The 24501-nt window shown below is 47.9% G+C and overlaps 1 protein-coding gene and 1 long non-coding RNA gene across 2 annotated transcripts; one reads left to right on the forward strand and one right to left on the reverse strand.

Moving 5' to 3' along the window:
- The first annotated feature begins 5787 nt into the window (after positions 1 to 5787).
- LOC140419939 (uncharacterized) lies at positions 5788 to 10441 on the forward strand. The gene is made up of 2 exons (XM_072503992.1): positions 5788 to 5915; positions 8508 to 10441. Exon 2 carries the CDS (start codon positions 8864 to 8866, stop codon positions 9875 to 9877), a length of 1014 nt encoding a protein of 337 aa, XP_072360093.1. The 5' UTR covers positions 5788 to 5915; positions 8508 to 8863; the 3' UTR covers positions 9878 to 10441.
- A 7741-nt stretch (positions 10442 to 18182) lies between these two features.
- Positions 18183 to 24379, reverse strand: LOC140419945 (uncharacterized). Its single transcript, XR_011946103.1, has 2 exons — positions 24271 to 24379; positions 18183 to 22088 (listed from the first exon to the last, which is right to left on the reverse strand). It is a non-coding gene; the product is annotated as an uncharacterized lncRNA (long non-coding RNA).
- Positions 24380 to 24501: the final 122 nt, after the last annotated feature.

Here is a 24501-nt window from a genome sequence, read left to right on the forward strand (position 1 = left end):
GAAGGAGCACCCTACATAAACCATGTCTCCACCCTATCCCTGTAACCCATTAACCCCACCTATCCTTTAATGGAAGCCTACAAAGCCTCCGTCGCGCTGCTCCAACCCCACGCCTACTCTGCGTTCCTCGCCCAATAATAGTATAACAGGTTCAGCAGGGCCAAGCCCCCTGACTGTCGCCCTCTCTGAGTCTTCCTAATCCTTGCCAACTTATCTGCCCACACAAACGATTAAGCCAACCTATCCACCTCCATAAAGAACAATTTTGGCAAAAAGACCATTAGCATGGAGATAAAAATAAAAACCACAGCAAAATGTTCATCTTAACCAGCTGTACCCGATTGTGGATAGATTTAGTGCCTTCTCTGGTTATAAGATGAATTTTACTGAGTCAGAGGCCATGCTGGTGGGGGGAGGGGGGTGTTGAAGGGTAAGCCCCCTCCTCTTGCTAAGTTCCCAATCAGATGCTCCCCCATTGGGATTTAAATATCCGGGAATGTCAATGACCCCCTCTTCCAGGCAACTTTTTGGGGCCAACTTTCCACAGCTGATGGTGACTATTAGGTGGGACCTTTCCCAGTGATCGGCTCTTCTGATTTCATGGTGAGGGAGGATTGTCTTCATTAAAATGAATGTGTTGCCCATACTGTTGTACCCTCTGCAAATGCTGCCGGTACTGCTGTCAACCAGAGTCATTGAGGAAATTAATGGAATGATTAATACAGTTATCTGGAACAAAAATAAACTTTGCCTCAAGTTTGTTCAGCTCCAATCACCAGGATCTAAGGGAGGGTTGAGTCTCCGGAATATCGAGCTATATCAATTGGCCTCTCATCTTACGTTCATAAGGGATTGGGTGAGGATGGACCCAACATCCCTCTGGCTCAATATACAAGCAGGCCAGTCACTTCTCCCTCTATCTAAAACTGGCATCGGCCGATTACAGAATGCACCCCCATGGAATTTTTAATGTCTGTAGTTCATTCAAAGTCTGATACATTTGGTAAATTATACAACCCCTATCTCAGATATATAGGTTCCAATTTGACTGACTTGCTCCTCCAGAGATTTCCATCAGTGAATTAAATTCAACTTAGGTCGGGAGTAGGGCACAGTGAGGCACAGTGGTTAGCACTGCTGCTGCACAGAGGCAGGGACCAAGGATTGATTTCTTGAGTATCTGTGTGGAGTTTGCATGTTCTCCGCGTCTGCTCTGGTTTCCTGCCACAGTCCAAAGATGTGCAGGTTCAGTGGATTCATCATGCTAAATTGCCCCTTCGTGTCCAAAGGTGTTAGGTTAGGTGGGTTGACCATGATCAATACACGAGGTTACGGGGATAGAGTGGGAAGTGTGCCTCAGTGGAGTGCTTTTTCTGAGGGTCAGTGCAGATTGAAGGAGAGAATGGCCTCCTTCTGCACTGCAGAGCTTCGATGTCATTATAAGACCATAAGACATAGGAGCGGAAGTAAGGCCATTCGGCCCATCGAGTCCACTCCGCCATTCAATCATGGCTGATTTCAACTCCATTGACCCGCTCTCTCTCCATAGCCCTTAATTCCTCGAGAAATCAAGAATTTATCAACTTCTGTCTTAAAGACACTCAACGTGCCGGCCTCCACCGCCCTCTGTGGCAATGAATTCCACAGACCCACCACTCTCTGGCTGAAGAAATTTCTCCTCATCTCTGTTCTAAAGTGACTCCCTTTTATTTTAAGGCTGTGCCCCCGGGTCCTAGTCTCCCCTGCTAATGGAAACAACTTCCCTACATCCACCCTATCTAAGCCATTCATTATCTTGTAAGTTTCTATTAGATCTCCCCTCAACCTCCGAAACTCCAATGAATATAATCCCAGGATCCTCAGACGTTCATCGTATGTTAGGCCTACCATTCCTGGGATCATCCGTGTGAATCCCCGCTGGACCCGCTCCAGTGCCAGTATGTCCTTCCTGAGGTGTGGGGCCCAAAATTGCTCACAGTATTCTAAATGGGGCCTAACTAATGCTTTATAAAGCTTCAGAAGTACATCCCTGCTTTTATATTCCAAGCCTCTTGAGATGAATGACAACATTGCATTTGCTTTCTTAATTACGGACTCAACCTGCAAGTTTACCTTTAGAGAATCCTGGACTAGGACTCCCAAGTCCCTTTGCACTTCAGCATTATGAATTTTGTCACCGTTTAGAAAATAGTCCATGCCTCTATTCTTTTTTCCAAAGTGCAAGACCTCGCATTTGCCCACGTTGAATTTCATCAGCCATTTCTTGGACCACTCTCCTAAACTGTCTAAATCTTTCTGCAGCCTCCCCACCTCCTCCATACTACCTGCCCCTCCACCTATCTTTGTATCATCGGCAAACTTAGCCAGAATGCCCCCAGTCCCGTCATCTAGATCGTTAATATATAAAGAGAACAGCTGTGGCCCCAACACTGAACCCTGCGGGACACCACTCGTCACCGGTTGCCATTCCGAAAAATAACCTTTTATCCCAACTCTCTGCCTTCTGCCTGACAGCCAATCGTCAATCCATGTTAGTACCTTGCCTCGAATACCATGGGCCCTTATTTTACTCAGCAGTCTCCCGTGAGGCACCTTATCAAAGGCCTTTTGGAAGTCAAGATAGATAACATCCATTGGCTCTCCTTGGTCTAACCTATTTGTTATCTCTTCAAAGAACTCTAACAGGTTTGTCAGGCACGACCTCCCCTTACTAAATCCATGCTGACTTGTCCTAATCTGACCCTGCACTTCCAAGAATTTAGAAATCTCATCCTTAACAATGGATTCTAGAATCTTGCCAACAACCGAGGTTAGGCTAATTGGCCTATAATTTTCCATCTTTTTCCTTGTTCCCTTCTTGAACAGGGGGGTTACAACAGCGATTTTCCAATCCTCTGGGACTTTCCCGGACTCCAGTGACTTTTGAACGATCATAACGCCCAACGCCGGCATCTCCACACAATGTCTTTAAGAGAGAAAAAGAGACCTCCACTATTTCTTCAGCTATCTCCTTTAGAACTCTAGGATGTAGTCTATCTGGGCCCGGAGATTTATCAATTTTTAGACCTCTTAGTTTCTCTAGTACTTTCTCCTTTGTGATGGCTACCATATTCAACTCTGCCCCCTGACTCTCCGGAATTGTTGGGATATTACTCATGTCTTCTACTGTGAAGACTGACGCAAAGTACTTATTTAGTTCCTCAGCTATTTCCTTGTCTCCCATCACAAAATTACCAGCGTCATTTTGGAGCAGCCCAATGTCAACTTTTGCCTCCCGTTTGTTTTTATTGTATTTAAAGAAACTTTTACTATCATTCCTAATGTTACTGGCTAGCCTACCTTCATATTTGATCCTCTCTTTCCTTATTTCTCTCTTTGTTATCCTCTGTTTGTTTTTGTAGCCTTCCCAATCTTCTGACTTCCCACTACTCTTTGCCACATTATAGGCTTTCTCTTTTGCTTTGATGCATTCCCTAACTTCCTTTGTCAGCCATGGCTGCCTAATCCCCCTTCTGATAACCTTTCTGTTCTTTGGGATGAACCTCTGCACTGTGTCCTCAATTACTCCCAGAAACTCCTGCCATTGCTGTTCTACTGTCTTTCCCACTAGGCTCTGCTCCCAGTCGATTTTTGTCAGTTCCTCCCTCATGCCCCTGTAGTTACCTTTATTTAACTGTAACACCTTTACATCTGATTCTACCTTCTTTCTTTCAAATTGGAGATTGAATTCTACCATATTATGATCACTGCCTCCTAAGTGCTCCCTTACTTTAAGATCTTTAATCAAGTCTGGCTCATTACATAACACTAAGTCCAGAATGGCCTGTTCCCTCGTGGGCTCCATCACAAGCTGTTCCAAAAAGCCCTCCTGTAAACATTCAATGAATTCCCTTTCCTTGGGTCCACTGGCAGCCTTATTTACCCAGTCTACCTGCATATTGAAGTCCCCCATGATCACTGTGACCTTGCCTTTCTGACATGCACTTTCTATTTCGTGGTGCATTTTGTGCCCCTGGTCCTGACCACTGTTAGGAGGCCTGTACATAACTCCCATTATGTTTTTTTTGCCTTTGTGGTTCCTCAAATTATGTTATGTTATTTATTTGAATTCGACTATGCTGTTAGTCCATTTGTAATGTTTTGGGAAGTGCGTCCTGCATTATTATTCTTCCATTTTTATATAATCGTACCCTCTTTCTCCACTCACTATGTTAACCTGTTAACTGGTTGTTCAATGGATCAGGCATTTCATCTCGAGGCAATGGTCACTCAAATATTCTGCTATGAATTAATTCTGCAATGTGTTGCTTGTATTTATGTTGGCCCTTTCAGTTGTTCTGCTCTGTACCCGTTTTCCACATTTTGTCTGTTATTCTGTTGCATTCGTTATTTAAAAATTGGTTAGAAAACATAACAAAAGAAATATTAAAAATATTAACTCATCCATGAACACATTCAGTGACTCCCAGACTCCACAGGTCCCTTTGGAAGAGAAATCCAGAGACTAACAACACTCTTGAAGGAAGAGATGACTGAAATATATAACGGAGCTACAGCACAATATTACACTACTGAAATAATAATAAATATACTTCATTATAGAACCATGAACAATATATCTAATATGTACCAAATAACAACACTGGACATATCTCTGTCCGATATTAATTTACTGACCCCTTAAATGTCAGCCATCTCCGGGGGAAACCAGCCCTTTAATTGTGAACTTCAGGAAAGAGACCATTCTTTTAGCCAGACAAATAAATGTGTCAAGCTGAGGGAGCGAAGGATGTCAATGTCTTTAAGACAGTAAGAAGTCTTACAACTCCAGGTTCAAGTCCAACAGGTTTATTTCGATATCACTAGCTTTCGGAGCGCTAGTGAGAACAAACCTGTTGGACTTTAACCTGGTGTTGCAAGGCTTCTGACTGTGCTCACCCCAGTCCAACGTCGGCATCTCCACACAATGTCTTTAAGAGAGAAAAAGAGACCTGGGCCAAGCTTTCCAGTCTGCACCATCCCTGGATTCACTTCCTTTCCCTTCAGTTGCTGCAAGTGACCAATTGAAGGTGAGAATGGGGGAAGAAAAGAAATTGTTTCACTCACAGATGTTGGAGACAGGAGGAGGTTTTACCTTCACTTCCGCTGTGACATCACCATGCCTCCCTGAATCAGCCAATAGGAATTACTCTATTCCGCGGTGTCGTCACTGGGTTCCAGTGCGCGGACGCGGGAGCCCCGCCCGTTCAACCCCCTCCCTCCACACATCTAGACCAGGTTTCCAAGGCAACCGGCTGACGGCTCCGACCAGAGCTGGAAGCCGATCGGTGATCTCCTCCCTGCCTGAGACTGCGCATGTCGAAAGGAGTGGAAGCTGCGCATGTACAGGGGAGCTCACCTCCTGACCGTCCTGCTGAGGCATTGACCAATGGGAACAGTTGCGCGACCGGAAGTACTCTGGTCCTCCAGCCAATCAGAGCGCGGGGTTGGTGTGACTGAGCTTCACTCCGGCGGAAACTTCCTCCTGGGCCTTCAGCAAACAAACCTCCAGACGCCGCTGGTTCTCCAGCATTCTGCACCTTTCATCAGCAGTGACGCAAATGATCACCCCCCCCCGGCCTGAGCTTTACACGTCTGGCGGGGGAAATACCAGGGGCCGAGTTAACGGAAGAACTCAAACTCTTCCTGAAAATGTGCAGTGAATGAAGTATCTCTGATCAGGGAGGCATCAAACCTCCACTTTCTCGCCCTGGGGATGAGCCCTCGAGCAGAATCTCAAGAAAACCGGGGGGGGGGGGGGGGGGGGGATGGGCAGTATTTATGATGTTCCCTGTGGTGCAAGCGGACACCAGGTCGTTCTCGGCACGAAGAAGTCGGCGATTCTAGTCTGACATTGCTGTGGGACTGGAAAGAAGGTAAAATCTCCGCGCCTCGGGTGCAAAGTTCCCCAAATATCCACATAACCCACCTCCTCACAAGCCGAGACCAACGCCCTAGCTTGTAGGGGGGCGGGGTGCCTGGTAACCGGGAGCTTATCCACCAGAGGATATAAGAGGCCGTTGAAGTGACCAACCACAAAAGAGTTAGTCGAAGCTAACAGCAAAATCCACAAAAGCCTTCGCAATGAACTCCGGGGAGTCGTTCGGGCATCCATAAACATTCATTATTGAAACAGCATCTCCATGCACCAAACCTCTAATGATCACATATCCATCTCCTTTGTCCTTAGTACAGGTTTCAACCTTAAAAGGGATATTTCTATTAATAAGCATTGCCACACCCATGTTACTTGATGACAAAGAGGCAAAGAAAATCCTTCCCAACCGATCCAGCCTCAATTTACAGTGTTCCTCATCATAGAATCCAGTGCAGAAGGATGCCATTCAGCCCATCGATTCCACATCTGCCTTTGAAAGAGGACCCTACCTAGGCCCATGACTCCACCGTGTCACTGTCACCCAGTAACCCTACCTAACCTATTTGAATACCAAGGGGCCAATCCACCTAACTTGCACATCTTTGCCCTGTGGGAGGGAACCGGAGAAGCCAGAGAAAACCCACGCAGACATGAGGAGAAGGTGCAAACTCCAACCAGGCAGTCACTCGAGGCCCGAATTTAACTTGTGTCCCTGATGCTGTGAGGCAGTTGTGCTAACCACTGTGCCACCTTGCCGCACCAAATGAGTTTAAGCTTGATGAGATTCCTGCAATAAAGCTATGTCGACTTTCACCTTAAGAAAGGAGAGGATTTTTTTCCTTCTGATGGGGTGATGGATGCCCCGTACATTCCCTGAGAAAATTTGCAGATTAACTGCCGCCATTAGCTAGACGACAGAGAACAGGAACAGATTTTCACACCACAGTCGGGTATGCGCCATGACCCCCTCCTCCAACTCATTTTACACCAAAGGCACCAAAATCTCCCCAAACTGCTCCTTTCCCGGATAAATGCCCCATCTGTACCAGAGTAGGATAAAGTCAACAACACATAAACCCTCCCATAATAACAAAAAGACAAAAGAATCACCACCACAATAGATCCAAGGGGACATTCCTCAATATGACTGAGGACCCGAAGGATTAACCCCACGGCCAGACTGTCGTTACCCTCGGGATACCTTCTCCAAACTGAGGAGAAGAAAAGAAGGGCCAACAAGGGAATGGGGATCGAATGTCCCTCCCACATTTTAGACCCACCCGTGAAAACGTGCATCCACCACCACCCACCCGTTGGCAATGGCGCCACTCGGTTCTGCCATGATTAACGTTCGGATAATAGAAGAAAGACGACGGATAATCAGCATACGGCACATCTACCATAACTGAGATAAAATAATATGAGTCCCTGTAACACTCGAGGGAGGAGAAGACATTCAATCGGCCCTCACAGAATAACAACTCCCTTCAACAGGATAAAAGATAACAAATTCAGACAACAAATAAGTGATAAGGAAAGAGTCCGGATTAGTTAGTCCGAGCTGCAAACCATCCCTACAAATCCTTGCCCTTCATGGATTTAATGAAGGCCGATGCAGTAGTCGGATTATCAAAAGACTTGACGGACTTGTCCGATACAATTTACAGGGTCACAGGGTAAAGCGACAGAATTCACTCCCGCAGCCTTGAGTTCCCTTCAAACTTCATCGAAGCCTCGATGCTTCGTTTGTGTGGCTGCCAAAAGAAGGAAATCCTCACTCCCTCATGGAGCCGGGTCCCACCTCACCTTACCTGTCTCCAGGACCCTCTGGTGATCTTTAAGTTGTGGAAGCGAATGATTACAGGCCTGGGATGAAAACTATCCCTCGGCCTCAAAGACAGGATCCGATGCCCTTTCTAATTTGAAACACCCAGGCTTCACATCCAGCTTGAGAAAACGTGGCAGCCGGTCCTCGAAGGACCTGTCGGGAGCCTTACCCTCCACACCTTCTGGTAGGCCGACGACTCGGATGTTCTTTCTCTGACCCTCGGTTCTCCAAGTCCCCCAGGACCTCCCCCACGGCACTCAGACGGTTCTCCAAGGATTTAATTCCTGCCTCCACCGAGGAGGCATCTTGCTCAACGTTCAGAATTCTCTCCTTGGGTTCGTCGTTCCTTTTCTTGGTGTTTTACAGCTCGGCCTCATGAGCTCACAGATATTGAGTCAGCACACTCAGCCTTTGATCAGTAACACGGAGAATGTTGATGACATAGGTTGGTCAATGACCCCACAAAATAGACGAGCAGGCTTGATGGGCTGAATGGCTGACTGCAGCTCCTATTTGTTATGGTCTCTGTGTCCAGGACAGGAAGCAGTGAGCATGGATCTGTCAATCAGCCTGAATCAGCACCTTCAGGAGAATTGGGAGGGTGAATATTAGATATAGCAGGGTGAGAATGGAGGGAGAGTGTGTGGGACGGAGATTTACAGCTTTTGGGGAATGAGAGAGGAAAAAATGATCTGTCGAATTGTCTATTCTGAATTTCTATCCTGTGCTGACAGTGATGACTTTTGTAAATTGTTTTTACAGGACATTAGAACAAGAGGAATTACAGACAGAAATCTCAAACTTTACGTCTCAATCTGACTGGGTCTCAATTCCTTGGAACTGAATATCACCGGACTTTGAATCTAGAAGGAGAAATGTTTGTCTGTTCTGTCGGCTTCAAAAGATTTTAACCATCAGTGTGACTGGAAAAGCACCGAGACACACACACCCGAGTGAGAGTGTTCCAGAGCACTGACTGTGGAAAGAGCTTTAACCAGTTACACAGCCTGAAAAAACATCACATCATTCACAGCGGGGAGAGATCGTACACGTGTTCTGTGTGTGGACGAGGCTTCAACTGATTGTCCGACCTGGAGAAACACGAGGAGACCCAACACATGGAGAAACCGTGGAAATGTGGAGACTGTGGGAAGGGATTTAGAGCCCCATCACAGCTGGAAGCTCATAGACGCATTCACACTGGGGAGAGGCCATTCACCTGCTCTGTGTGTGAGAAGGGATTCATTCAGTTATCCGCCCTGCGGACACACCAGCGAGTTCACACTGAGGCGAAGCCATTCACCTGTTCTCAGTGTGAGAAGGGATTCACTACTTTATCGAGCGTGCGGATACATCAGCGAGTTCACACTGGGGAGAAGCCATTCGCCTGCTCTGTGTGTGGGAAGGGATTCACTCTGTTATGTGCCCTGCAGACACACCAGCGAGTTCACACTGGGGAGAAGCCATTCACCTGCATTCAGTGTGAGAAGGGATTCACTCAGTTATCCAGCCTGCAGTCACACCAGAGAATTCACACTGGGGAGAGACCGTTCACTTGCTCTCAGTGTGAGAAGGGATTCACTACTTTATCGAGCCTGCGGAGACACCAGCGGGTTCACACTGGGGAGAGGCCGTTCACCTGTTCTCAGTGTGGGAAGCGATTCACACAATCATCCGACCTGCAGATACACCAGCGGGTGCACACTGGGGAGAGGCCATTCACCTGCTCTCAGTGTGGGTTGGGATTCACTCAGTTATCCGCCCTGCAGTCACACCAGCGAGTTCACACTGGGGAGAGGCCATTCATCTGCTTTCAGTGTGAGAAGGGATTTGGTGATTCATCCACCCTGCGGATACATCAGCGAGTTCACACTGGGGAGAGGCCATTCACCTGCTCTCATTGTGAGAAGAGACTCACTACTTTAAAGAGCCTGCAGATACATCAGCGACTTCACACTGGAGAGAGGCCGTTCACCTGCTCTCAGTGTGAGAAGAGATTCACCACTTCATCGAGCCTGCGGATACACCAGCGAGTTCACACAGGGGAGAGGCCTTTCACCTGCTCGGAGTGTGAGAAGGGATTCACTCGGTTATCCAGCCTGCAGACACACCAGCGAGTTCACACAGGGTAGAAGCCGTTAACCTGCTCTTAGTGAGAGATGGGCTTCAGATATCCAAACTGCAGGAACCCAAGCGAGTTCACACCTGGAAGAAGCCATTCACCTGCTCTGAGCAGGGGAAACATTCACTGATCTGTCCTAACTACCGAGACACTAGCGGGTTAATTCTGGGGAGAGACCATTCATCTGCTCTCAATGTGGGGCGGGGTTTTGTGATTCAGCACACCTGTTGTGACTCCAACAAGTTCACAATAAATTACAGATGTTGGCTCCGTTGTTATTGTTTCTGCTCTCACTGACCAGAAAAAGGTGTAATTCTGTTCTCTCTGCATCTAAAGACTATCTCCAGATCATTTGGTGAATTCAGAGTGATGACTGCTCTCAGAGAATTTAAACCTGATGTTCTTCTGTAAAAAGGATTTTTGTCTTACGGATGTTCACAGGAAAGTTTAAGGATTGCTTATAGTATTGTATTCTTTGGGGGGTATATTTGAATTGATGGGTGCTAAGATGTTCACTGTATGTTTTAAAAAGGTTAACTGAGTTCATAGAATAAACATTGTTTTGCTTTAAAAATTACTTTTAAATTTCTGCTGCACCACACCTGTAGAGTGGGCCGTGTGCTCCCCGTACCACAGTCTAGTAAAAGTTGTGGGTTGGGTGAACTCCATGATACACTTTGGGGTTCTCTAAACCCTGGCCCATAACACATGGTATGAGGGGCAAGTTGTCTGTGGTAGATTGGAAAATTACAATAAACATATCACTGAAAGTGGCAACGCAGGTGGATAAGGAGCTAAGAAGGCAGACGGCATGCTTGTCTTCATTGATGTGGGAATTGACTACACAAAATTGTCATGTTAATGCTGCAGCAGTACAGAACCTTAGTTAGGCCACAGGTGGAATATTGCCTACAATTCTGGTCCTCACCAGATTACCAAAAGGTTGTGGAGGCTTTGGAGAGAGTAGAGAGGAAGTTTACCAGGATGTTGCCTGGCCTGGAGGGTATTAACTATGAGGAGAGGTTGGATAAATTCGGATTGTTTTCATTGGAAAGACGGAGGTTGAGGGACGACCTGATAAAAGTTTACAAAATTATGAATGGCATGAACACAGTGGATAGTCAGAAGCTTTTTGCCAGGTTGTAAAAGTCAATTACCAGGTGAACATAGGTTTAAGGTGTGAGGGGCAAAGTTTAGAGGAGATGTGCGAGGGACATTTTTTACACAGAGGGTGGTGAGTGCCTGGAACTCGCTGCCGGAGGAGGTGGTGGAAGCAGGTACGATAGTGACGTTTAAGAGGCATCTTGACAAATACATGAATAGGATGGGAATAGACGGATACAGACCCTGGAAGCACAAAAGGTTTTAGTTTAGTCAGACATCATGATCCGAGCAGGCTTGGTGGGCCGAAGGGCCTGTTCCTGTGCTGTACTGTCCTTTGTTCTTTGTTGTTCTTTGTATGACAGTAGACAATAGACAGGCAACCACTCGCATCTTATTTACATAAAATATAGATTCCTTTAAGAGGCAAAAATTAAACAGCAAAAGTGAAGCTATCGTGGCGAACAAGAAAAGTTAAAGATTCCATTAGATCAATGGAGGAGACAATATAGTAGTGAGCCTGAGGATTGGGAACTTGTGTCAGAATTCAGCAAAGGAGGATCAAGAAACTGATAAATAGCCATGTGAGAGCAAACTGAGGAGAACTGGAAAAGCTCCTGTAGGAATATGAAAAGGAAAAGATTAGCAAAGACCAATGTGGGTCCATTCCAGGCAGAGACAGGAGAGTTTATAATGGGGAATAAGGAAATGGCAGAGAAACTAAACAATGTGAGTCTGTCTTCACAGAGGAAGATATAGAAATCATCCCAAAAACACGAGAGAACCAAGGAACTATTGAGCACGAGGAACTGCAAGAGATTAGTATTAGTGCAAAAGCAGCACTGGAGAAAATAATGGGATTGACAGTTAATAAATCCCCAAAAGCTAATGCTCGACATCCCAGAGTGTTGAAAGAGGTGGCTGTAGAGATAGTGGATACATTGGTGATCATCTTTCAAAATTCTATAGATTCTGGAATGGTTCCTGCAGATTGGAAGGTGGTTAATGTAACCCCAATATTTAAGGAGAGAGAGAGAAAATGGGGAACCACAGACCCATGAGCCTGACATCAGTAGGAGGGAAAATGCTACAATCTATTATAAAGGATGTGATAACATGCGAATTAGGAGCAGGACTAGGACAATCGGCCCCTCGAGCCTGCTCAACCATTCAATAAGTTCCCAGCTGATCTGATTGTGACCTCAACGACACAGAGGCTCCTTGGAAAATAAATTTGGGAGAGCATAAGAATATTCTTTATTGGCTTCCGGTGGGGTGGGCGAGCAGGGTGGCCGCAAAAAAAAGAGCTCCCGCCCGTAGCCGCGATTCGCGGCGATTTCGGGGAAATCCATGAGACCCCACGCAGTCCCCGACTATCGTCGGCCTTTGGGGCCGCCACGAGCAGCCAGCGGGGCCGGTTTAAAAGCCGGCGAAGAACCCCGTGCGGGTGTCGGGGGGGCTGAGGCGTCGGGCCCGGCAGGTCGGAGCAGCGGGGGCGGAGCTACGAAGAGGTCAAGGCGGCAGGCCCGAGCGCCATGTAGGGAGGGTGCTCCACGTCGGATGGCTCCCACCTAGGAAGAAGGTTTGAAGCCTGGTCCCAGGTGAATGTAGAGGAGAAAGAAAGAAGATTCATGGAAGTTTGTTGAAAAGTTTTTTTTTCTCAAAAAAGAATGTCAGATTGATGAAGGGCAGGAGGGTGAAGGGGGAGAGAGGAGAAAGGAAAGAAGATAAAAAACAATAAGCCGCTAAAAGATGCGAAAAGCAGTGTCAAAGAAAGGAGGAAACGCGGGTTCGCCGCCGAAGGAGAAGACGAGCAAAAGCAAAAGTGCTGACAGGATGGCGGAAGCCGAACTGCAAGGCGGGCCCGCACTACTTACGGTGGAGAAGGTGACCGAGGTGATGGTGGTGGAGCTGGAAAAACGTTTGGTGAGGCACATGGAGATCCTGAGGAAAGAGATGGTGGTCGTGGTGAGGTCATTGTTGGAGGAGGCAATCGGCCCGATCAGGGTGGAGGTGGCAAAGGTATCGGCCGAGGTGAGAGAGCAGGGCGAGAAGATGGAGGTGGAGGAGGCCGTGACACGACACAGCGACCAGGTCACCTCGATGGGTGATGAGCTGCGGAGGGTGGTGGAGGTTAACAGAGGGCTCCGAGCAAAGCTGGAAGACTTGGAAAACCGCTCAAGGCGGCACAATTTGAGAATTGTGGGCTTGCCCGAAGGGACAGAGGGCCCAAGGCAAACGCAATACTTCGCTAAGAAGTTGGTGGAGCTGATGGGGGAGGGTGAGAACCCCACCCTGTACGAGGTAGACTGAGCTCATCGGTCATTAAGGCCGAAGCCCAAAGTGAACGAGCCACCAAGGGCAGTAATTATCTGCTTCCATAAGTTTTGCATGAAGGAGAAAGTATTTAGCTGGGCGAAGCAGAAGCGTGAGGTGCTGTGGGATGGTACTGCGGTTCGGATCTACCAGGATTGGACGGTGGAGTTGGCAAAAAGACGAGCGGCGTTTGGGCGAGTGAAGGCGGCTTTGTACAAGAAGGGGATGCGATTTGGTGTGGTGTACCCGGCGAAGTTTAGAGTAACATATAAAGCCAAAGACTTTTATTTTGAGACAGCGGAGGCGGCTGAGGCGTTCGTGAGGGCAGAAGGCTTGGGACAGACGTGAAGAGCGGAACTGGAAGAAAGACTGTGGACTGTGTTTGAGCGGCTGGAAAATGTACAAATGTACAAATGTTACAACTTTTTTTTTACTGATTTGTATTGAAATTTGAAATTTACTTCTCTTTGCATTGTTGCAGAGTTCCAGTTAATGGTGTTCTGTGTTGCGACGGTTAAATGTTATGTTAGTGAATTGTAGGGGTTGGATTGTTGGGTTTGTTTTGGTGTTTCTTTCTCTGGGACTGGGCGGAAGGGGGCGAGAGGTATTGGCGGGGGGGAGCCACCCGCGCTAGCTAACTAGAGTCAGTTAGTGAACGGGGGTGAGGTGAGAGGAGGACTGCGGACGTTGGAGCCTGGGTAGCAGGCTTCAATGGGCCTACGAGGCGAGCAAGAGGGGGTGGAGGGAGGGATGTTGGGGGATGTTTTTGTAGGGGGGGGGGTTCTTGGGAGGGGGGGGAAGGGGTTCAATGTTAACAATGGACAGGGGCGGGTCAGGCTTATGGGGCAAGGCCCGGTGGTATGGTGATGGTGGATAAGAAAGGTGGGAGGGGGGGGGGGGTGAGAGACCCCCAGTAAGGATAATCACGTGGAACGTGAGAGGGCTAGGAGGTCCGGTCAAGGGTGCTTGCACATCTTAAAAGTTTGAAAGCCGATGTAGCAATGCTGCAGGAGACTCACTTGAGGGTGAAGGACCAGGTGAGACATAAAAAGGGCTGGGTTAGCGTTTAGTGTTTCACTCCGGATTTGATGGAAGGGCTCGAGGGGTAGCGGTGCTGGTCAGCAAAAGGGTACGCTTCCAGATGGAGAAGGTGGTGGCAGATCAGGGGGGTAGATATGTGATTGTGACAGGGGCATTGGAGGGGAGATTAGTGGCGCTGTTAAGTGTATACGGTCCCAATTGGGACGATGTGGGATTCGTGAGGAAGGTGGTTGGGGTTATTCCCGACTTAGACACGCATGAGCTGATTGTGGGGGGGGGGGTCTGGAACCTGGTGCAGGAACCAAGGTTGGACAGATCATGGCCGCGCTCGCTGGTTCCATCAGGGGGGGCGAAGGCGCTGGCTGGGCTAATGGTGGAAATGGGAGGGGTGGACCCTTGGAGGTTCCTGCACCCAAGGGAACGGGAGTATTCATTTTTCTCAGCGGTCCATAAGGGGTATACTCGCGGATCGACTTTTTTGTGGTGGGGAAGGCTTTGCTGGCTGGAGTCAAGGGGTCGGAATACTCTGCAATTGCAGTGTCAGATCACGCTCCACATTGAGTGGATATGGTGCTAGAGAAGGGGGCAGCGCAGAGACCGGGGTGGAAACTGGATGTGGGGCTTTTGGGGAACCAAGTATTCTGAGAGAAAATTGAAAAGGTAATTAAGGAATATGTAGGTTTCAATTGTACGGGTGAGGTGTCGAAGGCAGTCATCTGGGAGGCTCTAAAGGCAGTGGTGAGAGGTGAGGTAATTTTGTTTAAGGCTAGGGTGGATAAGGAGGAGAGGTTGGAGCGGCAGAGGGTAATAGATGAGATGTTGGAGGTAGCTAGTAGGTATGCAGAGGATGGGGACCCGGCAAAGCTGGAAAAGAGGAAGGAACTACAGGCGAGCTTCGACCGACTGTCCACCAGGAAGGCGGTGCGCCAACTGAGACGAGCAAGGGGTGCAGTTTATGAACATGGAGATATGTTAGCAGGTCAGCTCCGGAGGGAGGCAGCGGCAAGGGAAATTCTTCAGGTGAAGGATAGGGCAGGGAAGTTGGTGGTGGCCCCAGTGCTGATTAACAAGGTTTTTGAGGAGTTTTATGAGAGGTTGTACAAGTCAGAGCCACTCGGAGGAGACCGTGAGATGCAGGAATTTCTCGATGGGTTGGAGTACCCGAGGCTAGGGGAGGGGGACAGGGCTACATTAGAAGGAGCAATAGTGGAGCAGGAGATAAAGGATGCGATTGGGAGGATGCAGTCGGGGAATGTGGCAGGGCCGGATGGATTTCCGGTAGAATATTATAAAAAATTTAAGGATAGGTTGGCACCCCTGATGGTGGGGATGTTTGAGGAGGCGAAAGGGAAGGGGGTGTTGCCACAAACCTTGGGGCAGGCATCGATGTCCCATTTACTAAAAAAAGATAAGGATCCGACGGAGTGTGGGTCGTATCGGCCCATATCACTTCTGAATGTGGACGTAAAAGTGTTGGCGAAGGTACTGGCGGGTAGGCTGGAGGAGTGCCTTCCGAAGGTAATAGGGGAGGATCAGACGGGGTTCGTGAAAGGGAGGCAGCTGTTTTCGAACATTAGGAGGGTTTTGAACGTTGTTATGGCACCGGCGGAAAGAAAGGAAACAGAGGTAGTTGTGGCATTGGACGCCGAGAAGGCGTTTGATCGGGTAGAATGGGGGTACCTGATGGCAGTACTGGAGCGGTTTGGGATTGGACCAAGGTTTGTGAACTGGGTAAAGCTATTATATAAGGAACCGAAGGCGAATGTCCGCACAAATAATATCAGTTCGAGATATTTCTCTCTCCACCGTGGGACTAGACAGGGATGTCCTATGTCCCCCCTGCTGTTTGCACTTGCGATTGAGCCGTTGGCCATCGCATTGAGAAGTTCGGGAGCATGGAAAGGAATAGTGCGGGGGGGGGGGGGGGGTGGATAGAGCATAGCGTGTCCTTATATGCCGACGACTTGCTGCTGTATGTGTCGGAGCCGAGTGCGTCGATAGGAGGAATATTGGAGCTACTGCGGGTATTTGGGTCTTTCTCGGGGTACAAGTTGAACCTGGACAAGAGTGAGTACTTTGTGGTGTCTCGGCCGGGGGTGGGGGCAGGGGTGGGGGGGCTGCCATTCCGTAGAGCAGGGACTCATTTTAGGTATCTGGGGGTGCAGGTTGCCCGGGAGTGGGGGAGGCTTCGTAGGTACAATATCACTAGTTTGGTGGGGAGAGTGAAAGCCGATCTGTTTTCAATGCCTACCGATTTTCCTGCCAAATACTTTTTTCAGGGAGATTGAGGGAAGGATTACCTCATTCATATGGGGAGGGAAGGTGGCCAGAGTGAGAAAGGTGCTGCTACAGAGGGGAAGGCAGGCAGGGGTTTGGGTCTCCCGAACTTGTTGTACTACTACTGGGCGGCGAATGTGGAGAAAGTGCGGAGCTGGGTCAGACGGGTGGATTCTCAGTGGGTCAGAATGGAGGAGAGTTTGTGCAGGGGATGGGGGTTGAAGGCACTTGCAACAGCGCCGCTCCCGATAGCTCCGGGGAAATATTCAGGGAGTCCGGTAATAATAGCTTCATTGAAAATCTGGAGGCAGTTTCGCCAACACTTCGGGTTGGGTTTAGGGTCAAGGGAAATGCCGATTCGGGGGAACCACAGATTTGAGCCAGGGAGGTGGGATGGAAGTTTTTGGAAATGGGAAGAGAAGGGGATTAAGACGCTAAAAGATTTGTTTCTTCGGGGTCGGTTTGCAGGATTGAGGGAGCTGGAAGTGAAGTATGGGCTAGAGCAGGGAGAAGGGTTTAGGTACATGCAGGTTTGGGATTTTGCCAGGAAGGAGATACAGAGCTTCCCAGAGGAACCGGCCTCCACATTGCTGGAGGAGGTGTTGACGACAAGGGGACTGGGGAAGGGGGCAGTGTCAGCGGTGTACGCAGCTATTCTGGAAGAGGATAAGGCACCACTGGAAGGGATCAAAGCAAAGTGGGAGGAAGAGCTGGGAGAGGTTATAGAGGAGGGGGTCTGGTGTGAGGTGCTCCGGAGAGTGAATGCCTCCACCTCATGTGCGAGGTTGGGGCTGATACAGCTGAAGGTGGTATATAGAGCGCACCTCACGAGGACGAGGATGAGCTGATTTTTTGAAGGAGTAGAGGATGTGTGTGAGCGTTGCGGGGGGGGGGCCTGCGAATCACGTTCATATGTTTTGGTCCTGTCCAAAGCTAGGGGAGTACTGGAAGGAGGTGTTTAGGGTAATTTCCAAGGTGGTGCGTGTGAAACTGGACCCGGGTCCCCAGGAGGCCATATTCTGGGTGTCGGACCAGCCAGGGTTGGAAACGGGAGAGGAGGCAGATATCATAGCCTTCGCCTCGTTGATCGCCCGAAGCGGATCCTGCTGGGATGGAGAGCAGCCTCTCCACCCAGTGCCCTGGCGTGGCGGGGGGGACCTGTTGGAATACTTGACCCTTGAGAAGGTTAAGTTCGAACTGAGGGGAAGTCGGAGGGGTTCTACAAGTCATGGGCACTATTTATTATGCACTTTCAAGAACTGGATAACATCGACATTAGTTGGGGGGGGGGGGGGGGGGGGTGCGGGTGGCTGTGTAGATTAAGGGTGACTACGGGTAATCCCTGATTCCTTTTTGTCATTTGTTTATGTAAACATGTGGGCTGAGGTTTGGGGGTTGGTGGGCGGATGGGATCGTTGTTATTATGGGGATTGACATATCTTGCTGATTATTGTTTATTGTTGATGGGTGTAAATGTGGGAGAAAATGTGAAAAAGTAGAATAAATTTTTTTTTTAAATAAATAGAAAAAGGAAATAGAGGCACTGGAGAAGATGCAACAAAGATTCACAAGAATAATACCAGAACTGAGAGCATTTTTATCAAAGAATTTGCATAGAAGGGGGCTATTCGGCCCATCGAGTCTACACATGCCCTTGAAAGAGCACCCTACATAAGCCCACACCTCCATCCTATCCCCATAACGCAGTAACCCCACCTAACTGTTGGACATTAAGGGCAATTTATCACGGCCAATCAACCTAACCCGCACATCTTTGGACTGTGGGAGGAAACCGGACCGCCCGAAGGAAGTCCACGCAGAGACGGGGAGAACGGGCAGACTCCGCACAGACAGTGACCCAAGCCGGGAATCGAACCCAGGTCCTTGGCACTATGATGCATCAGTGCTACCCACTGTGCTACCTGCCGCCCCATTGCACATTAACCCTCAGGAAAGGCTGGGGCTGCTTTTCGCTAGAAAAAAAAAGACTCGAGGGTGATCTGATGGAAGTCCTTAAGATTATGAAGAGTTCAATAATCCAATAGGGATTTGATGAGAAACCTCTTTACCCAGCGAGTGGTGAGAATGTGGAACTCACTACCACAGCGAGTGGTTGAGGGGAACAGCATGAATACATTGAAAGGGAACCGAGATTCATAGAATCATTGAATTTACAGTGTAGAAGGAGACCATTCAGCCCATCGAGCCTGCACTGGCCCCTGGAAGCATACATGAGGTAGAAAGGAATAGAAGGATATGCTGATGGGGGAGATGAAGAGGGGTGGGTGGAGGCTCATGTGGAGCATCAATACTGACAGAGACCAATTGTGTTGTTGCGCTCCGAGGTTCAAAGAGCATCAACCTAATAAAGATTTTGACCAATGAAGGAATTTTATTTCCCTATTAAGGGGCAATTTAGTGTGGCCAATCCACCTACCCTGCACATCTTTGGGTTGTGGGGTGAGACCCACGCAGACACGGGGAGAATGTCCACACGGACAGTGACCCGGAGCCGGGATCAAACCCGGGTCCTCGGTGCCGTGAGGCAGCAGTGCTAACCACTGCACCACCGTGCCGCCCTGACATCAGCTATTTGTGAAGGGGATATGATAATGCACGGTTTGAATAAACTGCACATACACTGTATTTCCCAAAATAATTCCATTATATTCCTCCATGTCCAGTTGTATCTGTGCCTTTTCCATGTAAGGTTTACTGAACAGTAAGGATATCTCCTCAGATCAGTGATGGCAGACTCGGCTAGTGAGTGGGCCGCATGAGTGACCCTCATTCATCTCTGTGTCGGCAAGATTGAAATCCACTAACTGTGACCTATCTATCAGATTAAATACATTTAATACACACCAAATATTTCATAACGAGTTATAGAAAATGCTTAGTTCAATTCATTTATATTTTAATTGAACTATCAACTTCAAATGTTAAAAATAAAATATTTACACTTTGGATGCAGAGGGAGTGCACGGCTCACAGTCAATGTTGTGCAATCAGAATGCTCCTCACTTCACTTCCCCTCGCTTTACATGTGTCAAGTCAAGTCGCCATAGTGCCAGTTGACCACAGGCTGCCTTCCCCTTTGACAGGGAGAGCTGAGATATGGTGATTTAACTGGAGGATCACCATACCTCAGGTGAAGGCCAAGGTTGAGAAGGCAAAGCCTTCATGAATAACCTCAGCCAGTACGGGAATTGAACACGTGCTGTTGGCCTCGCTCTGCATCATAAACAAGCTGTCCAGTGGATCACTTCAGTAATACCGGTAGAAAAAAACTATGTGGATGGGAATTGGTGGAATATGGCAACCCTGCCTGTGGGCAACAGTCAGCAAAATGTTTATTGTGGGCCGCGCTCAGAACCCAGATGGGCTGCATGTGGCCCCCAGGCCGCTGGTTTCCCACAACTGCTGTGTGTGTGGGAAGGGATTCACTCAGTCATCCCACATGCTGAGACACAAATGAGCTCACACTGGGGACAAACCGTTCATGTGCTCTGACTATGGGAAGGGATTCAAACATTCATCCACCCTTCTGACACATTAGAGAGTTCACACAGGGGAGAGACCATTCACCTGCCCGAAGTGTGGGAAGGGATTCAGTGAGTCATTCAATTTTCTGACTCGCCAGCAGGTTCACACTGGGGAGAGGCCTTTCACCTGCACTGTGTGGGGGAAGCGATTCACTCGTTCTTCTAACCTGCGAATACGCCAAGTCACTCACACCAATGAGAGTCCCTTTAAATGCTCTGCCTGTGGGAGTGGCTTCAAAAGTTCTCAAGAACTGATGTCCCACCAGCGCACTCACACTGAGGAGAGACCGTTCAGCTGCTCTGACCTTGGGAAGAGGTTTCTAGGTCATCCAACATGCTGGAACACCAGAGAGTTCACACAAGGAGAGGCCATTCACCTGCTCTGAGTGTGAGAAAGGATTTATTCAGTTATCCAAACTGCAGATGCACCAATGAATCCACATTGGACAGAGGCCATTCACTTGCTCTGATTGTGGGAATGGATTCTGTGATTCATCCACCCTGAAGCCACACCAGTAGAGAGAGGTCGTTCATCTGATCTATTTGTGGAAAAGGATTCACTCTGCTATGCATCCTGTTGAGACAGCAGAGTGTTCAGAAGTGATGACAGGGATTGGCTTCTGCTGTTATTGCTGCTGTTAATCACATCCAGGACTGAACCATCTTCATTCTGACACTTAGTGAGGTTGGACGGTTAGAGGGTTTCTTTCTTCTGGACTGGCCGGTCTCACGACCTTGCTTCCAGTGGGCTGATGCGCTTCGAGTCTGGGAGAGTACATCTCCTTTGAATTGATCCACAAAAGGTCACTTCCCACAACCGAGTGAATCCCTTCCCGCAGTCAGACAGGTGAACGGTCTCTCCCCGGTGTGAACTCATTGGAGTGTCAGCAGGCTGGATAATTGAGTGAATCCGATCCCACAAATGGAGCAGGTGAATGGCCTCTCCCTGGTATGAACTCGCTGATGAGTCGGAAGGCTATATGAATCACGGAATCCTTTTCAACAAGTAGAGCAGGTGAACACCACATCCTGGTGAACACTTTCTCCCCAGTGTGAACGCACTGGTCGATCATCTGGCTGAATGACTCAGTGAATCCCTGTCCACATGCAGAGCATTTGAAAGGCCTCTCCAGAGTGTGAATTTACTGCTGTGTCTGCAAGGTGGATAAATTACTGAATCCTTTCCCACATTCAGAGCAGGTGAATGGCTTCTCCCCAGTGTGAGCTCTTTGATGTGGCAGCAGGTGGGATGACTGAGTGAATCCCTTCCCACACACAGAGCAGGTGAGTGGCCTCTCCCCAGTGTGACGACATTGATGAGTTTCCAGCACAGATGGGGATCTGAATCCTTTGCCACAGTGCCCACATTTTCAGGTGCAGGCGTCCTTGAGACTCTCCAGGTTTCATAATCAGTTGAAGCCTCGTCCACAGCAAAAACGTGCAGGATTTCTCTCCGCTCTGAATGGTGCGATGTTTTATCAGGCTGTGTAATTGGTTAACACCAGAGCGGCACGGTGGTGCAGTGGTTAGCACTGCTGCCTAGGGTGCAGAGGACCCGGGTTCGATGCCGGCCCCTTGTCTGTGTGGAGTTGCACATTGCCTCCATGTCTGCGTGGGTCTCATCCCCCCAACCCAAAGTTGTGCAGGTTAGGTCGATTGGTTGCACTAAATTGCCCCTTAATTGGACAAAATAATTGAGTATTCTAAATTTATAACACAAAGTAATTGGTTGACGCTTTTTCCAGTCAGTTCCTTGGAACGCATTTACCCAGGTGTCTGTGTGTCTTGGTGCTTTAAAATCTCTTGAGACAGACAAACATTTCCACTTCTAGGTTCGAAGTCCGATGATATTCAGGTCCCAAGGAATCGAGTGACTTTGTCAGACCCAGATGCGACATTTACTTTCAGATTTCTGTCTGTAAATCCTCACTTTCTAATGTACTGTAAAAGGAGATTATAAATATCATCACTGTCAAATAAAATAGAAATTCAGAAGACAATTCTAGTTTCAATGGAATATTTTTCCTCCCTCGTTCCCCTAAAGCTGTAAATTTCCATCCCACATACTCCCTCCATTCTCACTCTGCTGTATCTAATCTTAACCCATGATTAGACATATGGGGCAGTGGGGGAGAAGTTTATTTCGGCAGTGAGTGCTGATGACTTGGAACTCACTACCTAGTGGTGCAAGTTGAGACGATAAGATTATTTGAAACTGAACGTAGAAGGGCACGTGAAGGAAATAAACTTGCAGAGGTATGGTGATATCGAGGGGAAATGGGACAGCCTGAATTGTTCTGCAGAGAGTCGGCATGGACTCAAGTGACTGAATGGATTCCTTCTGTGCTGAAATAAAACTGTGAAATTATTCACAGACCTATATCAAAAGACAAGAAATAATAATAAATGGCTTAACCCCTTTAATGTGAACATTATGAAAGAGACCATTCTTTTAGCCAAATAAATATGTCAAGCTGAGGGAGCAAAGGATGTCAATGTCTTTCAGAGAGAGAGAGAGGCCTGGGCCAACCTTTTCAGAGTCTGCACCCTCCCTGGATTCGCTTCCTTTCCTACAGTTGCTGCAAGTCACCAATGTCCCCCCAGAATGAGAAAGGAAATGGAAAGGGGGAAACACTGAGCTCCCAGATGAGGAGGAAGTTTTAGTCTGAAACTCATTGTCCAACCTCCGAATTGTGACGTCACAATGGAGCCCTGCCACTCTATGTCATCTATGTTATTTTAATTCGACTCTGCTGTTAGTGTGTTTTGTAATATTTTGGGGTATGCGCCCTGCATTGTTATTCGTCTGTTTCTATATAATCTTACCCTCTTTCTCCACTCACTATGTTAACCTGGTAACTGATCTGGCATTTCATCTCGAGGCTCTGGTCGCTCAAATATCCTGCTCTGAATTAATTCTGCAATGTATTGCTTGTATTTATGCGCAAGTATCAGTTGTTCTACACTGTACCCATTTTCCAGCAATATTTCTGTTATTCTGTTGCATTCATTATTTTAAAAATGGTAAAAAAACATGACAAAGGAAATATTAAAAATCTGTCCAACTCATCCTTGAATATATTCAGTGACCCAAAGACTCCACTGATCCCTGTGGAAGAGAATGCCATAGACTAATAGCCTTTTGAGGGAAGAGATGACTGGAAATATATAAATAGCGACAGTACAATATTATACAACCAGAAATAATAGTAAATGTACTTTATTACAGACCATAAATAATATATCTAATTTAAAACTACTAGACATATCTCTAGCCGATATTAATTTACTGTCCCATTAAATAGCAGCCATCTCCTGGAGAAACCAGCCCTTTAATTGTGATAAAAGAAAATTACTGTGGGTGCTGGCATCTGAAACTAAAGAGAAAATGCTGGAAAATCTCAGCAGGTCTGGCAGCATCTGAGCATCTGCAGGGAGAGAAAAGAGCTGACGTTTCGAGTTCGATGATTCTTTGTCAAAGTTTTGTCAAAGAGTCATCGGACTTGAAACATCAGCTTTTTTCTCCCTACAAATGCTGCCAAACCTGCTGAGATTTTCCAGCATTTTATCTTCCTTTAATTGTGAACATCAGGAAAGAGACCATCCTTTTATTTATTAATTATTTTTTCAATGCATTTTATTCAAACTTGTGTCAAAGTAGGTTACAGCAAATAAACACCCCGGGAAACATTCTTCCCAACAATCAATTATATGGTTTGTACAGATTTTTCTCCTTTTCCATTCCCCCCACCACCCCCCACACGACGAACAGCTCCTCAAACATGGTCACAAACATCCCCCACCTTTTCTCAAACTCCCCTGCTGCAACCTTAACTCATACTTTATCTTCTCTAACCGCAGTAAGCCGTGCAGGTCACCCAACCGCGCTGCTACCCCCGGTGGCGAGAGACCATCCTTTTAGCCAGACAAATAAATGTGTCAAGCTGAGGGAGCAAAGGATGTCAATGTCTTTCAGAGAGAGAGAGAGACCTGAACCAACCTTTCCAGAGTCTGCACTCTCCCTGGATTCACTTCCTTTCCCTTCAGTTGCTGCAAGTGACCAATTGAAGGTCAGAATGAGAAAAGAAATGGAAAGGGGGAGAAATGAAAGTGTTTCACTCACAGATGTTGAAGAGTTTTTTTCCTTCACTTCCGCTGTGACATCACAATGGGGCACTGCCCGAATCAGCCAATAGGAATTACTCTTCCGCGCTGTCGTCACCGGGTTCCAGTGCGCAGGCCCGGCGCAACCCGCCCCCACCCGTTGTTTCGCCCGCCCCTTGAACAAGGGGGAAAATTAACCGACAACAGAACCTCCTCGAGACAAGGTTTCCAGGCAACCGGCTGACGGCCA

The sequence above is a fragment of the Scyliorhinus torazame genome, chromosome 5 (genome assembly GCF_047496885.1).
Source record: "Scyliorhinus torazame isolate Kashiwa2021f chromosome 5, sScyTor2.1, whole genome shotgun sequence".
NCBI classification, from domain to species: Eukaryota; Metazoa; Chordata; class Chondrichthyes; order Carcharhiniformes; family Scyliorhinidae; genus Scyliorhinus; species Scyliorhinus torazame.

Coding starts and splice junctions, on each gene's coding strand:
- LOC140419939 (XM_072503992.1), top strand. CDS start 8,864: ATGGAGAAACCGTGGAAATGTGGAGACTGTGGGAAGGGATTTAGAGCC.